The sequence below is a fragment of the Hakea prostrata genome, chromosome 3 (assembly GCF_041222555.1).
Source record: "Hakea prostrata isolate BN-2017 chromosome 3, UWA_Hpros_2, whole genome shotgun sequence".
NCBI lineage: Eukaryota > Viridiplantae > Streptophyta > Magnoliopsida > Proteales > Proteaceae > Hakea > Hakea prostrata.
In genome coordinates, this window is record NC_142602.1 from 4,157,810 (window position 1) to 4,180,774 (window position 22,965).

The 22,965-nt window shown below is 39.8% G+C and overlaps 1 protein-coding gene across 5 annotated transcripts in view; it reads left to right on the top strand.

Annotated features, from left to right (window-relative positions):
• The first annotated feature begins 686 nt into the window (after positions 1-686).
• Positions 687-22,965, top strand: part of LOC149020148 (uncharacterized) — a 39,865-nt gene continuing 17,586 nt past the window's right edge. For 3 of the 5 annotated variants that reach the window (XR_016172155.1, XR_016172156.1, XM_089148235.1), the window contains exons 1-9: positions 688-913; positions 2,117-2,203; positions 2,747-3,170; positions 3,444-6,208; positions 6,295-6,440; positions 6,925-9,006; positions 9,110-9,158; positions 9,258-9,505; positions 9,628-9,717. Coding sequence is in view for 3 of the 5 variants with exons in the window: in XM_089148235.1 (XP_089004361.1) it covers positions 2,978-3,170; positions 3,444-6,208; positions 6,295-6,440; positions 6,925-9,006; positions 9,110-9,158; positions 9,258-9,505; positions 9,628-9,717 (5,573 nt within the window). In the remaining 2 variants the exon portion in view is untranslated. Of the gene's footprint in view, positions 914-2,093; positions 2,204-2,746; positions 3,171-3,443; positions 6,209-6,294; positions 6,441-6,924; positions 9,007-9,109; positions 9,159-9,257; positions 9,506-9,627; positions 9,718-22,965 lie in introns of those variants that run through there. The other 2 variants (XM_089148236.1, XM_089148237.1) reach the window with 2 other exon arrangements.

The following is a 22,965-nucleotide window of genomic DNA, read 5'->3' on the forward strand; positions in this document are numbered from 1 at the left end:
TAATGGTGGATATATTTTCAAGTTTTTTTTTGTTGTACAAATGCGCTTTTCATGTATAGGGATAGGGATATTACATGGCATTTCCATTGAGAAGTTAGGTTCCTAACCATCCTACTACTCCTCCATTGGATATATTTTCAAGCTTTTTTTTTTGGAAATGAGGTTCATCCCCTCAGGGCGCATTTTATATAATTAATATAGGCGGGACTTCACCCATGGCCCCGAGGGGATTCGAACTCTGATCTCCTACGTGGAAGAAGCGTTGGGCTTTGCCAACTGAGCCACCCCTCGGGGTTATATATTTTCAAGTTGACTATTCCAGAAATGATCCACCAAATCTGAACGGAACGCATCATTACTCGGGACAGATAAAAAAACCGAATTGATGCAATCCTATAATCTGAGGGAACATAAAATCATTTGAGATTTGTATGAAAAAATAAATCAATATAAATAATTAACGTCCGTTAAAGTTTCAGTACCATACGGCCTAAAGTCGGCGGCGGAACCGGGAAAATAAGAAAAACCTCAAAAAGCAAGAAATCTTTTTATTATTATTATTAAATTTTTTTACAAATACGAAAAGTTAATTTGTATTGTTGTGACGGTAGTTTTCTTTTATTAATAATTTTAACGTTGCGAGCTTCGAATGCAAACCAGTTTGCTTCGTTTTCCGAAGCTAGGGTTCGGAACGAACCTACGTCTTCTCTTAGAATTCGTTGAAAATTTTACTTTCTTTTTTGATCACTTTATCTCTCTGCTAAGGTCTGAGAAACTCGTTAGCTACAGCATAGCTTGGAAAGAAGGATGTATTTCTCTCTTCATAGATGCAAGCCCTAGTTAAAGTTTAAAAACAGGGAAGAAATTACAGAGATTCGAAGTCGTTCTCCATTTGAGGTCCTTCAGCAACCAAGTAAGTGCACATTTGTCGTTCCAGAAACCCTAATTTGTTCATTCGGGCCACCATTTATGGACTTCGAGCAACTTTTGTTGCTTAGGGCAGAGTTCGTTGGCTGGGCGGGATCTGTTTCGAGCTCTTGTTCATTGATTGTTTTGTTTTCGTGAGATTATCACGAATTTGAGGTCGAATTATGTGTGACGTTTTCGATCTCCCTGGAATTTTATTGTTGAGGTTGGGTGCTGGTGTTGGATTTCACTGGGTGGATTTTTTTTCCTTGGTGGTCTATGGTTGATGGGATCATTCTGTGGACTTTTATGGTGGATTTTTGATTGGGTTATCGGAATTGGGTCAGACAGGAGTCTTAAGTTGAAACATTAGGCGACTTGCTTACTTTTAGTCGAGCTTGTTTGAACTGAAAATAGAAAGACGGAGCATTTCATTTGGTTGGATTTACTGCTTCTGTGCCCTGTGCTTCGTCTGGAAGCACTTTGTCTTCAGTTGTTGATTTATAGTTCCAACTCTCCCCCTCCTTACTTGATTTAAATCAATAATGAAGCATTATAAGGGTAACTTCTTAATGATACCGACCTGTTCTATGATTCAGAAACATTGGAAGCAGTCTTAATTCAAGTCCCAAATACTAAATTCATACGGATGAGCATTTTGTGCTTTCAGCACTGTCCACGAGGCTGCTTGTTGAAAACTAAACTTCCCATGTCAAAGCTGATATTCTCACTTACGACAAACCTCTCTACCATATAGGGAGTCAACCTCAGTTCTTCAGGCGGGTTTTTATACCTATTTCAATTGATTTGAACAGGGTCCAAAACGCTCTGATAGTATGTACCTATTTTACTCTTTTGAGGTTCCATCTGTTTCTGTGCTTTCCGTTGGAGCTGCATGCTTGCAAATCTAATTATGTATTGTTAGGATATGTTAATTTTTTCTGCAGTACCGTCATCTGGTAATAGAGATTTTGTACCTGTCTCATGAATATCTGTGGACTAGCTATAGAGGATCGGATTTTGTTTTTCTTTTTTTATTAGTTTTTTATAAATTGTCTGGTGAGTGGAAGAGGGTAAGTGCCCTAATAAAGATATCACTGCATTATGTATCACTGAAGTTGAGTACTCTTAAGTTTCTGTGAGTTGCTCTAGTTCTCATTATCTTTTGTATGATTATATGAATACAGTTCCAACATCTCTTCCTTGACAGGCAAAGTATGACATGAAGGATTTTTGGTCGAGCTTTTGATGGGTTACAGTCCCATAAAGAAGAGACGTGTGGATACAGCTCTCAATGGTTAGATTTATGTCCCTATTTTGTTCTATTTGGAGTCAGGTGTTGTTTTGTGCATTATGGAAGATTTACTGTAATGCAAATTGAGGAGAAACCTAGTTTCTGGCTCTGTGAATATACAATTTGTAAACATGTCCAGTAGTTTACTAGAATGTTGTATTTATTGCTCAAATAGAAACCAATGTAGCGTAAGATGTTACTGACCTTTTTTCCTGCATTACTAGAAACCAATTGGAAACATAAGGCTTGAAAATTTACAAAGTACTATAAAAAGAAGCTTAATCAGGCATCAGAGTATTGAGATTCTAGTGTTTTTGTCGCCCAGAACATGTCAGGCTTGTCCCATTTTGTTTTCTCATCCAGTTGCATCAGTTTTAAACCTTAAATACAAAAATATATAATTTTATTAAGAAAAAGGGAAAACTCTGCATTGCTTTTAGATTATTGACCCCCCTGTTGTATGGTTCCCTTTCATAATTTATTAATTTATATCTAGCCATTATTTTGACATTCTTTTCATGATTATTCATTCCTTATCTTCTGCAGGGCGAGGTTTTGGTGGGCCGCCATATCCCTAGAAGTCTCATTCTTTGTATAGAAAGGAGTAATTGCAGAAGGAACTTCAGGAGGGAACCTTCGTTACAAGTTTTGTTCTTAGGGCCTTTCAAAATAGTGTGTGAAGGGTTGATAAACTTTGAGCACCGTTAGGCTCGCTTCCAGGGAGGTATTGTTTCCAACCAAAGATTCAACTGCAGAAATTGGTGGATTTACAGATCTATGCCTGAGGATGAAATTGAAGACAAGGTCTACAATTTCTTTGATGAAGACAATTTGTCCCAGGATCAGCATCAGTTGCAGGTTACAGGTGGAAATCCAGGAGTTTATAATAGCAATCGGTGGGCTGGAGGCCAGAGACAGATAGGACCACCTCTGACTTCTAAGTCAACTAACTACAGTGTGCAGCAATCAGGTATGGTAATTTTGTCTACTTTATTGCATCACTAGTTTATGTTCTTATTTTGGGTCGTTGGAATTCATCTTGGTTGTTGAATCTTGATAGAAGTCATAATAATTTAATCTATAACCATATCCAACAAACTTTTGTGTTAATTATTTTGTGATTTTATTCATGTCTGTATTATTTTGGTAGTTGAAAGTTACATTTCTACTTCAGTAGAAAAATGCTTGCCTCTTGATCCTTCAGAAACTTTTTGGTCTTTCTATGGTATTTGATTATTTGCAGATTCTGGGATTAGAAACATCAGGCAATCACGAATTCCACTTGGCACAGAATTCACCCAGTTGCCACTGAGGTCAGAGTTTGCCAAGGGTCAATCCAGAAACCAACATTTGACTCTGAATGGTTTTACACAAGGACATCAGGGCTTTGAGACAAGGCAGCATCAGGCTGAGTTTCTGGGAAGAGGAAATGGTCCTGAACATAGTTCTGGCCTAAACAAAACATCAGGGGGGTTGGAAACTGCCAAAGCTCCTAGTAATTTTGACTTTCTTGGTGCTCAGCATCTGCTAATGAGAGGGCAACAATCAGGTTTGCCGCAGCCTCGGCCAAGGCAGCAGACTGGGTTTAATGACAGTCCCCAATGGGAGCAACAGTTAAGGATTAAACAACTGCAAGAACTTGAGAGGCACCAGCAACTTCAACAATTCAATCAAACAAAGCAGCAGAATCCAGTCAACCAGTTGAACTCTATTGCAAAACAGACTGCTGGTGGTCAGTTACCAGCTCTGGTGAATGGCACACCTGTCCTTGATTCATCTAACTACTTGTGGCCCAATGAGCACATTAGCGGTGATTCCAAGATGGTACCTAGTTCCTCACAATTGTTTATGGTTGGTGGCATGAACTTAGTGCAGCAGAGTGGTTCTCCCTCAATGCACGCATTACCTAATGGAGTAATGTTTTCAAATGAACAAGGTCTGGCCCTTCGTTCAACCGGGTTTGTTCCTCAACAGCTGGACCAGTCTCTATATGGTGCTTCTATTGCTAGCACAGGAGGAAATTTGAATCCGTATCCTAATATACAAGGATTTTCACATGAGTCAGCTGATCTATTGAACAAGACCCAAGTAGAAAAGCTTTTAATTCAGTCGTCTTCCTTAAATAACTCTTTTCAGGGAGATCAGCGTTCAACATTTCAGGACCAGGTTTGCATGCAGGATGGTGCTTTGGTTTCGAAGCAGGGATTACAAGGGAAAGGTTTATTTGGGAATCGTCCAGGTCAAGGATTAAGTCGTGAAGTTTTAACTGGTAACATTCAGCAACTGAATTCTGTCCCCAAGGATTTACAAGTGCAGGAATTACTGGGGAGGCATGAGCGACCTGGTTGGTTGGGAAACTTGCAAGAAAAAACAATACCACAGGTTGGCCCTTCTCAGGGTTTAGTTGCTCTAGACCCAACGGAAGAGAGGATTTTGTTCAATTCAGATGATGTTATTTGGGATGCTTCTTCGGGCAGGAGCAACAATATGAGTACAGGAGTCTGTGGGAATCCCTTGGAAGGGCCAGATTTCTTTGGTTCATTTCCTTCCATCCAGAGTGGAAGCTGGAGCGCTCTTATGCAGTCTGCTGTTGCAGAAACTTCTAGCAGTGACACTGGGTTACAGGAAGAGTGGAGTGGTCTGAGTTTTCAGAATATTGAGTTGCCAACTGGGAATCACTCAGCATCATTTAATGACACTGGGAAGCGACAAACAAGTTGGGTTGATGGCAACTTGCAGACAGCACCTTCTTTAACTTCAAGATCTTTTCCTTCATTTGATGCCAGTACGACTCCAATCAATCGTAATATTGCTGGTTTTCAGCCGTCAGGTGTCAAATCACTGTATGAGCAAAATGTTAAGGTGCGGTATGATTCTTCTCATGAATCTGTTCAACAACCTTCAAATGAAAGCGGGAAAGGGATCGATCGCAGTCCTCAGCATAAGCCACATGTTGAGGGGAGTCATCAACTTCAGTCACCTATGCATTTGCACGGTACTCCTGATGGTACTTGGAATGGTCAAAGCTATGAGCAGTCAGAGACTGTTGCACACTCTGCGGATGCAGAATCAAATTCTCAGAAAATACGTGGCTCTTGGGCTTATCAGCAGAATATTTCCTCCCACAATATGGGCAGCCATCCTTGTAATAAGCCTAATGGTTGGAATATGGATGAGTCATTGTCACCAAACGGTGATGCTGTGCGAAAAGCTCACAAGAATGCACAGATCTTACAGAATTCTCAGAGCAGTGATTATCAGAGAGCCGTGCAAGCCGATAGGGATCATAATAGTCTTTCATGGAATGCTGATGGTAATGCTGTTTCAGTGCCCTTTTGCAATTCAGCTTCAGGATTGGAACAAATAAAATCTGGTACTGGTAGTCCCAATTTAAACTCAGAAGGTTCTCAGATGAATAATTTCTCTGCTTTGCCTGATTCAGGAAATATAAAGAGGAATCATGAGATTAACCCACAGGTTCCACATAGTCACCCTTTCAATTATGGGAACCGGGCCTTTAATTCTTCTTTGAAGTACTATGGAAATGAGAGTGCAGAAGGCTATCAGCATCAGCTCAGCAATGTCCCCCAAGTTCGTGAATCATCGTCAAATAATTCTGAAAGGGCTTCTGGTGAATCCTATGACAACAAGCATGATAGCAGCTTCCAGAAAGAGATCTCTGACAACAGCTATAACTCCACCCAGCCCCGTCGTATTGTCACAGGAGGTGTTAATGATGCATGGATAAATCCAAATGATTCTAATTCTTTGGCTGGGGCAGACCAAAAGTCTTTGGGTCAGATTGGTCGGAAAACCTCTGGGACTCGCAAGTTTCAGTATCATCCAATGGGAAGCTTGGGTATGAACATGGAACATGTTGAAGCTGTGAAACGTGTCACGCATTCGCATGCATTTTCCCAGCAGGTCACTGATGGATTGAAGGGTCAAGAAAAAGGTTACTTAAAGTCTGTTGGTCATATTCCTAACAATGCTATGGACATCGATAAGGTCTCTTTTATTAAGTATAATACTGCTCGATGCCATTTTCAGTCTCTCTTGTTTAGCTCACAGGTGTTAGTAATCTCCATTTACAGGGGCGGGTGGCAGAGTTAGACGGAAGCATGGAAAAGTCAGAGGAAACATCTTCTCGAGGCATTATGCCTGGCTATGGATCCAATATGTCTGCTTCCCTCGGTGGACCTTCTGGTTTTCATGCTTCAAACAGGACAGCTCAGCCAAGGTTCTTATAAATTGTGTTTTTGCTACTTCTGCTGTTTGAGCTGTAAATTTTTTCTAAGATTAGTAGTAGTTACTGACTTACTTCCCTTATACATTTAATAGTTAGGTATGTTCCCTCGAAATTTCTAATTGTAGGCTGTATCCGTGTCTGAGAATCCATGTTAGGCAATTAGGATGCACGTATGTTATTCTTTGATGTGTCTGGGAAGCAGAGGTTGTTACAATATTTTCTTGGTTACACCATGAGCACTAGTCTGTGTTCTGTAATTGAACCCATGTTGCTGCCGAGCCTGGTTAGTTTTTGGGCCTTGAGTTAACCATAGATGGTTGTGCTTTTGCTATTAGTTTGTCCCTGACTAATTTTTATAGCTAGAAACAAGGAAAGCTAGTAAAGAAATAATTTCTCCTTTTACAACTATTTACTTGGAATGATTTTAGGTACCGTATAATGATTTCTGTCAAATGACTAATTTCAACCTTGACAGTCAAAATATGCTTGAGCTTCTCCACAAGGTGGACCAATCAAGGGAACAAGCTCCTGTAAATCAGTTTGTCCCCTCTGACTGCAATCAATCATTTGAGATGCCTGAGGCAGAAGCTACTGAAACATTTGCTGCTCATCTTAGACGCACTCAATCATCTGCTTCTCAAGGTTTTGTTTTAAGGTTGGCCCCTCCGTCTCAACGACTTCCTGTTTCGAGCCATTCTTTACCATCTTGGAGTTCTTCGCAAGTGGTTAATGACCATGATTCAAGGCATGGTGATCCAGAGGAAGCAGAGAGGGGTCAGTCATGTTTAAATTCCCCAGTTCCTCCGCGTGCTCTGTCTCATTCCCGTGAAATATTGCAGAGGGAGCTGGGGAATAATAAAGCAGGTTTTTCCGGACAAACTGGCAGTGAGAGCTCACTCTGTAATATGCAGGGGAAATCTGGTGCATTTACGTCTGCTCTGCCATATCCAAAAAACCAATTTCCAAGTCAAGGTGGGCAAATACAGAAGGATCACTCAGTAAATGGTCCTTTTGATAGCCTTGCTTGTCGTTTAACACAGAGAAACAGCTCTCATGACAGAGTAGCATCTGATCAATCTGCACAATCACTGTTGCCTGGTTCTAGTGGCAGGGTGGCGCCTTTCAGCCTTGGTTCCCCTGCTGACACATCCCAATCAGTCAGCTCTACCTCCTCTTATCTTCGAGTTTCAGGCCAGCAACTCCCAGCATTGGAGCCTGTCTCAGTCTCTCAGCCGTTGGTTACATCAGGCATGTCTCAACAGGGTGCTTTCTCAAAAATGTTGCATAATGTGTGGAACAATGTATCAAGGCAAAGTCAATCTGCTGGTCAACCTCAAAAGGTTCATACCACTTTGGTTCCCTCTATCAGTTCCTCAGATAATAATCTGGAGACAACTTTGAGGTCACAAAAATCTGGTGACCAGGACGTCAGGAGAGGGGTAAATAGTTCCTTAGCATTTGGTGCACGCTGTATCAATCCTCAATTGGTTTCCCATGGCAAAAATCAACCAACAAAAGAAAGCTCCTGGCAACAAGTACCATCTGAGAGGGCTGAGCCAGCTCAACAAACAGCAGTTGGATCCCAAGATTCTCTGGAAAACCAATCGTTGGCTGGAAATACTATTGCTTCTTCTCCATTGTTGGCTCAGAGAAATCAACAAGAGATTGATAGAAGGAACGGGAAGGATCCACTTGTGGTCTTGCAAGCAGAGCACCCATCCATCCAGAACCCCCCTTCTTCCAACAGAGATGTTGAAATGCTTGGCCGTTCTTTGCCACCATCAAATAACCATCCAAATTATTCTCTGCTGCATCAAATGCAGGTGATGAAGGGTGTGGAGACCAGTCCTAGTCAGAGGGTTTCAAAAAGGTTCAAAGGACCTGATTTTGGCCCAGATGGTCAGCAGGCTTCTGTTAAGGCAGGACAACAGTTACCACATGGATACAATACAATGGTTGGAGCAGCAGATAATGGACAAAAACCAGCTGGCCAGCATTGCTCACTTTCATCGGGAGATACAAAAATGCTTAGCTTCTCATCAGACATGAGAGGAAATGCAAATGCAAGTGTATCTTCCCAGCTTACTCCTCAGGATATGGTCACAATTGGTCGGAATGAATCTCAAAATCAATCTAATAATATGAGTATACCATCAACTAGAGCTGAGCATTCAAAGATAAGTCCACAGATGGCACCTTCATGGTTTGAACAGTATGGGACCTTCAAAAATGGGCAGATGCTGCCAATGTATGATGCACGGAGATCTGCAAAGGCTGCTGCTCACCAGTACTTCTTTAAAACTCCTTCTGAGAGTTTGCCTACACATACTCAAATAGAACAACTAAATGTGGTTGATTCCAGTCAGGTTAGTAATACTTGTACAACAAGTACTGTGGTTGTAAGTGAGCGCTCGTCTCCCGTTTGTTCTTTGCCACCAGTTTCTACTGATCAAATTGTGGCGACTGTGAGACCAAAGAAACGTAAAAGTGCAACATCTGGGCTTCTTCCATGGCATAAAGAAGTGACCCAAGGTTCCCAAAGACTTCACAACATCAGGTGGTTGACATAGTTATTGACAATTGTCTTCTTAATTTGCCTTGTCATTGTACTCAACATATTTTGTTATCTTGGATTTGTGTACATATTTTGTGGTGTACAGTGTTGCTGAACTTGATTGGGCTCAAGCTGCAAATCGGCTAATTGAGAAGGTGCTCGCATGGTTGAATAAGTGTGTTTACAATAACAAAATTTTGTTCTGTTCGCTGCATAATTGGAAGTATTTTTAATGTTTGGTTTTCTTATGCCAGGCGGAAGAGGAAGCTGAAACCATCGAGGATGTACAACCGCTGGTCCGACCAAGAAGAAGGATTATATTGACGACACAGTTGATTCAACAACTCTTTCGTCCTGCACCAGCATCAATACTGTCGGCAGATGTGACTTCAAACTATGAAAGTTTAATATACTTCATTGCTAAATTGGCATTAGGGGATGCATGCAGCCTGAGCATTGGCCCTGGAAGTGGTTCACTTGTATCACCAGCCAATACAAACATGTAAGAGCTGCCTTTGAGGTCTAGTTGATGAGTCAATTTCTCTTGTGGATGTGGTATAACACCACCTAAAATCCATATAACCTTCTGAACATTGTTTCCATCCACCCTGTTTCTTCTCACAGAGCAACGGAGAAGATTGATGACCAGCATTTCTCTAAAGCTGTTGAACATTTCATTGGTAGATTAAGGGAGTTGGAGAATGATTTACTGAGGTAAGGCTCCAGTTTTCATTATGAATTATTTTTCTGGTGATAGCCAACATTTTCGGAGGCGCATTTAGAAGCTTACCAGCTTCCTTTTTTTTGGGTGGGGGGGGGGGAGATCTTTAGCTTAGGTTGTGGCTTGTTTGCATCATGACTATTTCTCTAATATTCTTTTCTGATCGAATTTGCTGTTAAGTTGCTACACCATGGCTTTTGTCGATCAATTCAATTAATTTGTGATAAGTATCTTAATAGATAATAAATTTTTGCATTGTGATGAGAATTCCTCCCAAATGAACACTACAAGTCCCAAATAAGTTGTTGTCCAAGAGTTTATTGTGTCAACAATACAACAACAACAACAACAACAATAAGCCTTGTCCCAACTAAATGGGGTCGGCTACATGGATTCTTGCCTTCCAATCAGTTATGTTTGAGGCCATGCTAGATACAAGGCCTAAGCTATACATATCCTTTCTCACCAGTTCTCCTAAGGTTATCTTAGGTCTACCCCTAACTCTTCTAGTTCCTTCAATATGGATTATATCACTTCTCCGTACAGGGGCATTTATAGGTCTCTGTTGAACGTGGTCGTGCCACCTCAAACGACTTTCTCGAAGCTTATCACTTATAGGAGCAACTCCCAGACCAGCTCTAATATGATCATTTCTTATCTTATCCATCCTAGTTTTGCCACTCATCCATCTTAGCATCCTCATTTCTACTACACTGAGTTTATATATATATATATATATGATTCTTTTTAACAACCCAACATTCTGCACCGTACATCATAGCTGGTCGAACAACGGTCCTATAAAATTTTCCTTTAAGCTTTAATGGAATACGCCGATCACATAAGACCCCGGACGCACCTCTCCACTTCATCCACCCTATTTTAATTCTTTGGGAAACCTCATCCTCTAAAACAATCACTTTGAGGAATCTCTTTATCGTCAAATATCACCACCTTATCATCTGTCCGATCATGACTAAAGTTACAAACTAGATATTCTGTCTTCGATCTACTAAGTTTAAAGCCTTTTGATTCCAAAGCTACTCTCCATGATTCTAATTTGGTATTAATCCCCACTTGGGTCTCATCAACCAACACAATATCATCCGCAAAAAGCATACACTAGGGGACCTTATCTTGAATGTCTTTGGTTAATTCATCCATTACCAATGCAAATAGATATGGGCTTAAAGTTGACCCTTGATGTAACCCAACTGTTGTCGAGAATTCATTACTTTGTCCCCCCACTGTTCTAACACTAGTCACCGAACCATCATACATATCCTTAACTATATTTACATATTTACTTGCAACACTTCTTTTCTCTAGTACTTGCCAAATTAATGCTCCAGGGACTCTTATCATAAGCTTTTTCTAAGTCAATAAATACCATATGAAGGTCTTTCCTACATTCTCTATACCCTTCCATAAGTCTCCTAATTAGGTAAATAGCCTCCGTTGTAGATCTTCCCGGCATAAACCCAAATTGGTTTTCCGTAACTGTAGTTAAGTGTCTCAAACAGGTTTCAATTATTCTCTCCCATAATTTCATAGTATGGCTCATCAATTTAATGCCCCTATAGTTATTACAACTTTGAATATCTCCTTTATTTTTGTAAATTGAAACCACGATGCTTCTCCTCCATTCATCTGGCATTTTCCCTGTGCTCATAATCTTATTAAACAACTTAGTCAACCAAACTACTCCATGGGTTCCTAAGCTCTTCCATACTTCAATTGGGATTTCATTAGGACCTTGTGTCAACAATAATGTCATCCTAATCTTTACGGTGAAGGAAGACAGATTTTTTCCTTTAGTGGAGGCCTACCAAACGGATGCTCTCTTGGGGCCCAAACTTTTTCTGGAAGACCTGGATATTAGAATGCTCTCTTGGGGCCCAAAAGGCTTCTTTGCAATTCTCATAGGTGTAGAAAAAATGCTGATACCAAATCTCTGTAGTGTTGGTATGGAGCTTAAGAGCCTCATTCACCAATAATTTACTGGCCCGTTGGATTGGCAGGAGCTGAGTTGCTGTATTTCTTTGTTCTCTAAATTTCTATCCGGCGGTCTAGATGATGGTCTGCATCTCTTTTTGCCTGGGCAAATTGGTTTTAATGCCTTATAGTTCAACACTTGTCCCCATCATAGAAGCCTTGGGCCACTTGGTTCAGAAGTCCAATCAAATAAACAGAAAGGCAGTAGGTTGAGAAGCCAGAATGCAGGAGAATAGGAAAAATCAATGTAGATCAAGAGGTTCCAGCACCTTAATTCAAACTAGTACAAACCCAAATCCAAGTCTAGTGGGTTGGATGAATTAAGTAACCTACTGGGTTATATGGGGCAGGACTCAGAACTTTTATGTGGCTTTCAAGTGCTCAAAGGGCTTCCTGTCTGACTATAAATTTTTCCTTGCTATTGTCAGTGAAGTGTCTTGAGTTGGTCTTCATTTCAGTGATTTTCATCTCCTTGCTGTGGGAGCAAGAGAACATGAAAATTGAGAACGTCAGTGACCTCCCTTGGATACATAAGCTTAATGAATTATATGGTTCAGGATTCAGTAACTTTTATGTTCCCTATTGTAATAGGCCTATTTATATATGAGGAATAAGTGGCCCATATGAAATTCAGCTAGTTAGTTTTGTCTCCTCCAAATTTATGAACTCTCTGGGACGCTGGTGGATTAGTTTCATTGTTTTCTGTGGAAGAAGTTGAAAAATCTTGAAAATGTCCTAATATTAGTTTTTGATAATGTACATGAATACATGTGTTAAGTCTAGTTTGAAATTCCAATGAGGGTCTAGAACCCTCCGAACCTCTCTGTAGAAGAGCAGCTACCTGTAAGAATTTGAATGAAATTTAGTTTGTATATTTTTTCTGTCAGAAATAGTAACTTCGTTGAGTTTCTGTTTCTGCTGAGAGGTTGTGATGTTGTTGGTGATAAACTACATTACTAGCCCAGGTTCTAGGCCTTAGGTGTGACTCTTCAAGGTGTATCTTTGTTTCATCTTAAAGTAGTCCCAATGAAGCAACTGAACCAAGCTAACTGAAACTAATAGGTTGAAAAGAAATAACAATAAAATGTGGAATACTCTATACGATGACTGCTTCTTGCACATTTAGGTCTTAAGGCGATGCTGAATGGGTCTGCTATGGTAGGCTTTCACAGCAAAAATAGTTGAAGAATTGGAATAAAGGGAAAGGAATATCCATAAGAAAAGGCAGGGAGGGGGAGGAGTAACTGACGAAGAAGTTGCACATGCACACATGGCAATGCTGGCTGTCACAAACAAAACTCAAAATCATATTTTTCATTCATCTCCACTGATGGGGATTATATACATGTATATAAAAAAAACTTGTAAATTAAGACCAACTCTCTAGCTAGAATGCTAATTCAAATAAGAAAACTTAATGAAATTAAAAAGCTAGATATCCTATGAATCTAACTTCTAAAATAAACAGAATAAAATGCACACAACAACAAGGACGACGAGCCTTATCCCAACTAAATGTTGTCGGCTATAATTTCCCCAAATAATATATTTCCTAAAATCCTACTAGACCCATGATCCAAATGCCGGGTTCATCTTGGTTTGGTAACCTGATTGGGGGTTGGTCCAAGGTTGTGTATACCACGTCACAAGCTCAGTCAAAATTTTTACACCCACGTCAGCTCATGTGTAACATGCCCTAAGGCTCGATATCATGACTCTGCATTGTATCGAGCCCAACTATTTGTTTCTTGCTTTCCACGACACGAGGTCGATACAACAAATGTAATTTATACTACTGTGTGAACAGGAGATCTAGCTCAATTAACATCTGAAAAACTATCACCCCATCCATGGCCATGATCTAAGTAACTACGTCTAGGAGCCTCCTTGGGGTACCACAAGATGTGCATAACAACTCCTCATGAGACGTCCTAATGCAGTAAATCGGGTTTACAATACCAACTAGAAAGGTAATGTCTGGCTGAGTCATAGTCAAATGAGTGATTTAGTTTCTCAGCAAGCCTTTGATACTTCTCAGAATAACCGATAACATATTTATTGATAGTTATAAGTTTTGAATAACCCTAGGATTTTTCTAGATGCTTAGAGCCCAGCCACTTCCACAACCTCACCCCAAAGGAAAAAAAATCAACCTTCCCAGATCTTTAGTTTGATATTCCTTCAATAATTATACTATCCAGTTTTCACAAATATACTAAAAAATATGCGTCCTGATTCAGAATATCTGAAAAATACAATTTGATTTCTACCACAATGTGGTAGTCCAAACTCCATGACAACCTCAATGAACTGGCCAAACCTAGCTTGAGACGACTGTTTTATCCCATACAAAGATTTCGTGAGTTACATACCATTCCATACAAAGACTTCTTGAGCTTTCGTACTGTCCCATACTCATCCCGGCACAACAAGTCTAGGAGGTTGCTACATATAATCCTCCTTAGAGGGATCCCCTTGCAGTGAATCATTCTTAGCATCTAGCTGAAGTAAGAGCCAATGATGAGTAGCAGCAAGAAGGATTAATATAGGAACCTAAGTAAGCTTAGCAATTGGAGAAAAAGTGTCCAAGTGATCGACGCCATATAATTGGGCATAGCTCTTTGCCACAAGGTAGGGGCCTTCAAATGTGTGTGCAAGAAACATTTGGATTCACTTGCGTCACCAATGTAACCCAGAGTCTTGGGTTAGCCTTCCAGGACCCTCTTTAATTAGAACCAGCTAAATAATGGGCTAACAATAAGGTTTCGGGTTACCTATGGTTTGGTTTGGGTATGCTTTGAGAGGCTAGGAAACCTAATGTGTGTTTTTGGGTTTACTTTGAGATGGCTAAAAATTACTAGATAATCTTTGGGATGGTTTGGGAGAAGGAACATAAGAAATATATTGTTTAACTTGGGTGTGGGAGGTAGCGGTGAGAGATTGGATGCTCTAAGGTTTATGGGAGAAAAAGAGAAAAAGGGGGGGGGGGATATCCTAGGGTCAACAAAATTGGTATGTCTAGGGATTTGAGATGTTTAGAGAATCAAGGAAGGAAAGTAAAGGGAATTAACAATAGGGATAGGGAGAAAGATGTGGGAAAAGGCAAATTAGGATTAAGGCCATAGTTGTCAAGGCGTTGCCTAGGCGTCGCTTAATCGTCGCCTTGGTGTCTAGGCTCCTTCGGAGCGCCTCAAATTGGCGTCGCCTTATTTTTAGGCAATAAGGCGTCCGCTTTTTTTTCTTTCTTTTTTAAATCACGAGAAAGATGCCTAATCGAAGGCATATATTGAAATACTTATTAGATTCCGATTGTAAAGTATCTATTGTTTGAACCTATATGCATATGTATAATGACGCTACATGTGATCAAATGTTAAAATAAAAATAAAAACAAACAAAATTGAAAGAGATTAAGTTCTTGACTCAAGTCTCACACTCTCACTCTCACTCTAATCCCTAATCCCTAATCTCTTTCTCTCTTCCTCTCTTCTTCTCTTCCATTCCCGCAGCGACACTCCGGCAAGCAGTGGTCAGTGACAAGCAACTTCTTCTCTTCCTTTTTTCTTGCGACTTTTTATTTAGGACCTATTATGTGTGGTTTGTAGTATGTTGGATGACTTGAGGTAGTCTGATATTAGTTTTTTTATTATATAAGATATGATAGATTTAGAGTGAATGAGATGTACATTAAAAATTTCACTTAAAACGCCTCAACCGCCTCAAAAGCGCCTTGGAGGGCGCCTCGTCGACTCATCGCCTCAATTAGCCTAAACCGCCTTGCATCGCCTCGTCGCCGTGACAACTATGATTAAGGCAGCGTGCAATGGGAAAGGAAGGGTTAGGGTTTTAACAAACCTAAATGGGAAGGGTTTGGGAGGTCTACGGTTAAGGGAAAAAGAAGAGGAAGCTTGTGGTTGGGAGGGAAGGGGGTAGGGGAGTCTTGTGGCAGGTGGGCGTTTCTGCTGACTCTTGCTGAATTCTTGATTTACTCTTCTTTCTTTTTCTTTTTCAGATCTGCTGAAGAGTGGGGGGGGGGGGGAAGAGGGAGAAAGAGGCTGCCACAAGGGAGAAAAGGAAAGGGGGAGGGAAGAGTAGCTGGGTCTGGGAAGGGAAGGGGAGGGGTTTCTTGCTGCTGCAAGAGGGAAAAGGGGGCTGGGGTTGTGGCGTGCAATGAAGGGGAAGGGGCTGTACCTTGAATTAATGAGGGACTGCTGGAACTTCAAGTTGTATGCTGGAGTTTGATTGTAAATGGCTGCTTAGAACTTAGGGAAGAAAATGATTGCTGGAACTCAATTTGCACAAGAATCACTCCTCAGCCCAGGCAGCAGGGTTTCCTTCCCCCCATGGCACACGCCTCTGATTTTTCTTAAACTTCAGATTGATTACATTATGAACTGGCTATTTATAGCCTGTACAACCTAGGTAATTTGACAGAGACTCAAACTGGGGAGCTTTATCCATAAAAGGACTCCCTTTATAAGGACTCAACTAATTTAAAAAGAACCCTTAAAGAAATCCTAACTGGACTCTTACATAAGACATCTTGAAGGATTCAAATTTACTAACTCTGAGGAGTCCTACTTGACTTGGGCTTTGTCACAATTCACAAAATACTATCCAAATAATAATAAAAAAAAAAGGGTAATTTTCATCTGGACCCCTTGAGGTTTGGTCTATGTCGTTTTTAGTCCAAAGAAGTTGAGACTTTGCATCTGCCTCCCCTGTACTATAGAAAAAGTCAATTTAAGGACAAATTATCACTTATATGACCAATTTGCCCTTAGTTTTTTTTTTTACATTTTAAGGGGTTAAAGTTTATTAATTTGCAAAAATAGACCCTCATTACTCGATTCCCAAATCCCCATTTCTTTTTTCTTCTTCTTCAATGGTTCCATTTGATTCTAAATCTCTATTTTTGAAACCCAACTTTAGGATGGTTCTGAACTATGCCGTGTGGTATTCATTTTTAACTCAACCCAAAATGTTGGTGATTTGATTTTCTTCTTCTTCTTTTCTTGAGCCACATTAGCTCCCATCTTCAAACCCTAATTGGAGATGAACATCAAAATCAGAAAAAATCAGAAAAACACACAGAGGAACTAGTCTGCAGATTTCAATAAAATTGAATTTGCAAGATAATTTCAAGATTCTTCTTGATTAGATAAAGAAAAATCAGAAAAACACACAAAGGAACTAGGGAAAATTACTTGATTAGCTAGTATTAGGTTTGTAGTAACAAAACTAACCACTCATTGTTCTGATCAACAAGAGTAGACAGTTGTGTGTTTTGGTTTACAAAAGTAACCAAAACAGGGGCAATCGCTCATTGAAAGACGTCATTTGACTATTTTACCCTTCTTCTTCTTTATTCCGATTCTTCATCCCCTGCTGCTCTTCTTCTTGCAGTCCAACCTGTAAACAGAGAAATTTCTTTTTCGTGTAAACATTGATGTGGTTTGTAAAATCATCTTGTTGTCGTTTCTTTCTTCTACTTCTAGTTTTTCTAACAAGCGCAAGTGCACAAATAGTGGTGGAAGCAGGGGTTACGGATTGGGGCCAGATTATAAGGGATTTTTGGCACGATTTAAGGCGATCAAGGAGGGAGTAGTTTTGCCATTTCTGCTGCACTAGATCTTGGCCTTGATTTGGTGAAAGATATTATGGGCAGAGGAAGTGGTGGTGGTGGTTCTTCACGGTTCTAGATTTTGGGGAAATTCCTGACTTGAGTGGTTACGTTTGCAGTTTTAGTTTGAACTCTCAATAATGGCTGAAATTATTAAGAGGTATTGTTGCTCGCAGCCCTTATTTCAGCCTGAGAAAAAAAGTAAAAAATTAAAAAGAGTTGCAGGATAGAAGAACAAATTCCATTGTTGCTGGTTGAAGAAGCAGATTATTTATTTTTTTTGGGTAGAAAGTTGAAGATGCAGATGACGTGGCAGAAGGATTGCAGTGGGAATATGGTGAACGACAAAGGGAAAGTGGGGGTAAAATGGTCAAAGGAACATAAATGAGGCAGTACCGCAGTAGAGTACTGTTTTGGCTAGTTTTGTAAGTGGAAACTCGATGTGAACAGATTTGTAAAGGGAAACTTAATTTAAGCTAATCATGTAATTTTCCCAAGGAACTACAACAAAAGCAGCAGCTGTCAGCAACTCTTCCGTTTCTCTAGAAATCACCCCTATTCTTGACCAATCTCCACTGTGCCTCAGTGTCTGTACAAATAATTTTTATAAGATTCAACCAGTGGTGCAGGAACACAGAGAGAGAGAGAAGAAAAAGAAACATACCCAGCATCGATGAAGCCCAATGCTAAAACAGCAACAGCAAATCGAGCTATCAAGACATTTGAGACCCTCAAAAGGAAAAATTGGCTGTCGTGTTCTTGAATTTTCAGTTAAATCTCGTTTTTCAGCCCATATGGATCTGAATTTCCTTCCATTATGCTTTCGAAGAAGATAAGAAGAGAAGTTGCAGGACAGATGCCGGTGGCCTTCACTGCCGATTGTACGTAATCTCAAACTAGGGTTTGAAGATGGGAGCTAATGTAGCTCAAGAAAAGAAAGAAAATAAAAATCAATCACCCACATTTTGGGTTAAGTTGAAGATGAATACCACATGGCGTAGTTCAGAACCATCCTCAAGTTGAGTTTGAAAAATAGAGATTTAGAATCAAATGGAACCATTGAAGAAGAAGAAGAAAGAAATGGGGATTTGGGAATCGGGTAATGAGGGTCTGTTTTTTCAAATTAAAAAACTTTAACCACTTAAATGTAAAAAAAATAAATTAAGGGCAAATTGGTCATATAAGTGATAATTTGTCCTTAAATTAACTTTTTCTATAGTACAGGGGAGGCAGATGCAAAGTCTCAACTTTTTTGGACTAAAAATGACATAGACCAAACCTCAGGGGTCCAGATGAAAATTACCCAAAAAATAAAGATAGATCCATGACCCTTGGATTGAGGGTGTTCCAACCAGACCCACTTGGAGCCCTAAAAGGGCTGAAAAAATGACCAAAATACCCCTGGGTTATTCAGTCGGCTTTAAAGTGGGCCTCTTGGGTCAGAGTTTTGGGGCCCAATTATTTTAGGGGGGGGGGGCGAACCCTGGTTACACCAATCACAAAAACCCATGGACAACGAGAAGCCAATTTATTAGAAGATAATGGAACAGTTCTCGTGTTTGATTTTCCTCCCAACACTGAGAGTTCCTTAGTCATAGCAGCCCTCTGAATAAATAGTTCTTCTGCAACATATGTAAGTAGGAATGGAACATAGAGGGTAAACCACTGTTGCACTTGAAGTTAGTAAGAGGATACCTGTTACAACAATACAACTGAACTCAGAGCATCTTTGTGAAGAGCTATAGCCTATAGGCATATCAAGATCTGAATAAACACCATGGATGGAGGAGAATTACCTATTGCAGCAGCAGTAGTAAGTGAAAATAAGCAGAGATTGATGAAAGTGGTAGGGCCCAAAATTTTTAAAGTTTATTGTTACACAGTAGTAGTGGTGGCCATTGATGGAACCTATGAAAGTTCTAGACTCAAAGAAAGAAACATCATTTGTGAAAAGTTATGTATGTAGTTTTAATGATAACTAATGGTAACCTGTTTGAGTACAAAAATAGTCAACAAATATGCGTTTAAGAGCTTTGGGATCCAAGTTAGAAGCACCAATGGTGACCATGAATAAAACAAAAACTTCTGAAGACATCACGTGCTAAGACAAATAAAGGATGACGGTTGCGGTTAGTGAGATAACATTAGTCAAAAGACTCAAAACAGCACTGTTTCAAAAAGTTTTGGTAATTTTCTTTTCAAGTTAAAGAGACCATGTGACCTCCATTAAATCTCAACATAGGAGTACCGATGAATAATTCCATGCTGAATGAAAGCAGTAAAGTGTTACGAGAACTAGATTGAGTAGCCTTGCTTCAACATTTTCTGTTAGATGAAAGGGAAAACAAGGATTGGTTTCTTCAAGTGAACCAAACTTCCAATAAGCAAATGCTTAATTTGATAATAGTCTTCCTTAATACCACTACATTAATTATCCCATATATTATAACACTCACACAATGGTTCTCTAAATCCAACAACTCTCTAAACCCAACAGATTTATAAACTTGAGAATAAGTTACCGTTACAACCAAATAACCAATTCCTCACTCCCTACAATTTAGGAAAAACAACAACCTAAATATTTGTCCCCCTTAATAAAACAACCTAAATATTTATTCCCCTTAATATGCTCATAAGACTTATTGATGCAGCACAACCAGAAGTTACTGTTCACGCTACAGTAGCGTGAACAGTAACTTAGATGTTAATTTCATATTTGGTGGGCCCCAAGTCCAGCTTGCATGGAAATCGATTCAAATTTGGTGGGCCCAAACTCCAGCTTGCAAGGAGATAAAATAGGAACTGTTTTTGTGGGAGTTCTAGAGACAATTTAGAATTTTGTTATTTATTATTGGGATAATCATGTAATCAAAGTTTTTATTTGGGTAGGATATCTAGGATAAGTTTTAGTTAGTTTTAAATTCCTAAGAGTCCTAGTAGGATTAGTCTTTTGTTAGTTTTAAATTACCAAGAGTCCTATTATAGTTGTTTTCGTATCAAGTATATTTGTTTTGTTATTTAGACACTTGTAATCAGCTTACTGAGGATGGGATAGAAAAAATGAAGTAAAGCTTGACTTTTGTGCGTTTGCAGTCCCCCTTCTCTCCTCTTTTCTTCTTCTCCTCCTTATGAGTGTTCTTCTCTCTCTTCCTCTTCTTCAAGACTAATTCTTCTAAGATTCCCTTCTTCCCCCTGTCTTCTTTATCCTTCTTTCTACTCTATTCTGTCCCCCATTGCTTATTCAACTTGCTACAATTGCTGACCTTTCCATCCTATATTCTTGCTAGAATTAATCCACTGTTGCCGCCTCATCACTTGGGAGAGGCATCTCGTAACATTCCCTCCCCTTTGATTTCACCCTTTTCCTCAAGGGTAGGGAAACACATTCTTAATTCTTCAAAATTCTCCCAACCTGCTTCAGCAGGAGCCAATCCCTTCCAATGCACCAAACTTCTTTCTTTTGCCTTCGAACTCTTCAATCTAACATCAATCTAACAAAGCTTGTGGCTGAACAATAACAATGTCTTCTTCCTCCTGGGTGTTCGGCAACTCAACAAGCACTAGGGTATTTTCTCCCACCCTTTTCTTGAGACAAGATACATGAAACACACTTGCCAGCTATATTGCTGAAATTTCCATCCTATATTCTTGCTAGAATTAATCCGCTGTTGCCACGTCATCACTTGAGAGAGCCATGTCGTAACATTCTCTCCCCCTTGATTTCACCGTTGTCCTCAAGGGTTGGGAAACACCTCCTTAATTCTTCTAAATTCTCCCAAGTTGCATCAGCAGGAGCCAATCCCTTCCAATGAGCCAAAACTTCTTCCTTTTGGCTTCGAACTCTTCGATCTAACAAAGCGTGTGGTTGAACAATAACAATGTCTTCTTCCTCCTGGATGTCCGGCAGCTCAGCAAGCACTTGGTTATCTTCTCCCACACTTTTCTTGAGACAAGATACATGAAACACAGGGTGGATCTTTGACCCCCTTGGCAATTGAAGCTTGTACGCTGCTTGACCGATCTTTTGGATGACATCGAATGGTCCACAGTAATGTGGCGACAACTTGAGATTTCTTTGAAGTGCCATTGAGACTTGTTGATAAGGTTGAAGACATAGTAGGTAATGTAGTATTGTGTTTGATTGATCAAAACAATAGCCAAATAGGACCTTTCACAGGGAATAAAGTTCAGATTTGATAGACTTAAGATGAAATAGAAGTTAGATATGAAAGAGGGCTGAAACTAGAGTGGTTTTATAAGGATAATAACATAACAAATTGGGCTAAATAGATCTTCAAAATATGGGCAAAACTATGATGAAGAAATTGAAAGGACAATATGAAGGACTTGAAAATAATAATATAACACCCGGGCTTCACACCGCAAGGTGGGTCGATTGGGTCGAACACCAACCTACCTTGATCAACACAAGGAGTCTCCATAGAGAAGGAATGCTAACAAAGCAATTTGATTTCAATAGATGAGTTGTGTCTTCACCTCTTACGTAAGTCTCTTTATATAGCATTCTAAAGAGACATAAACATTAATGGTAACATCCAACCACTAGCTAACACCACCTACCTATTAATAACTTAGCTACTACCTAACTCTTTGACAAAGGAAAACTCTTTGACAATGAGTTCTTTTATTTTCAAACCACAGCCCCTTGTATTGACTTTTCAAAAACTAGACTTGGACTTAGGTCTAGACTATGAAGTTCAAAATATGTGGGCTAACTTTAACCCACTAAAACAGTCCTAGCCCATGAAAGCCATAGGCTGAATTCAGGTGATAGCTTTAGGCCTTTGATGGGCCTAACCCAATGGACTTTTTGTTTCTTAAATATGTCTTTAATTTTGCATAAACTCTCTCCGGCTTGAAAACATTTGTCTCCGACGAATGAATGAATGAAATGTAGCGTTCATACAAATCGGGATCGAGTTTCTTGAAATCATTAGCATGAATCCAAGTACTTTCATGTCGTGGACGATTCTTCAATTTGACGAGGAAATCATGGTATCCAGTGCCACGACGAGTGGTTTTGTAAGAGTCATCCAAAACTCCTCAATGATGTCTGTGATTGGTGGCTTGAGTTGGGAAGCTTCAACATTTGTTCAGTGTCTCCATCATCAGAGTGGTGTCCTACATAAAGATGTAAGTCAACCATGTTGAAGACATTGCTTATGTTCATTTCTAACATGGCATCAAGCTGCGGTATAGGAAACCTATACTCTACTGTAATTTTATTGATTGCTCGACTGCCCACACACATACCAATTGTTGGATCCACCAAGATTTATGTTGTTCCTATAATAATCAAATCATAGTTATGAATATAATCACGGAAGCGTAGAAATAAATACATGTAGTGCGTTCTTGTTATAGATCCTCCTTTTGCTCTCTTTGAATCTTCCATAGCCTTTCACCCTTTGGAATCCTTCGTTTGAGTGTTTGTGGAAACAATCTCAAACCCAAATATTGCTTGTGACGGCTGCAGGGACCCAAGAAGTTTTTTATAATATAAAACCTTAACCTGTAACCACTCCACAATAGTAAAGGTCAGTACTACCCCTGAATGAATATGGGCCCAGATAAAGGGATCAGTGTTTGTTAAGCCCAC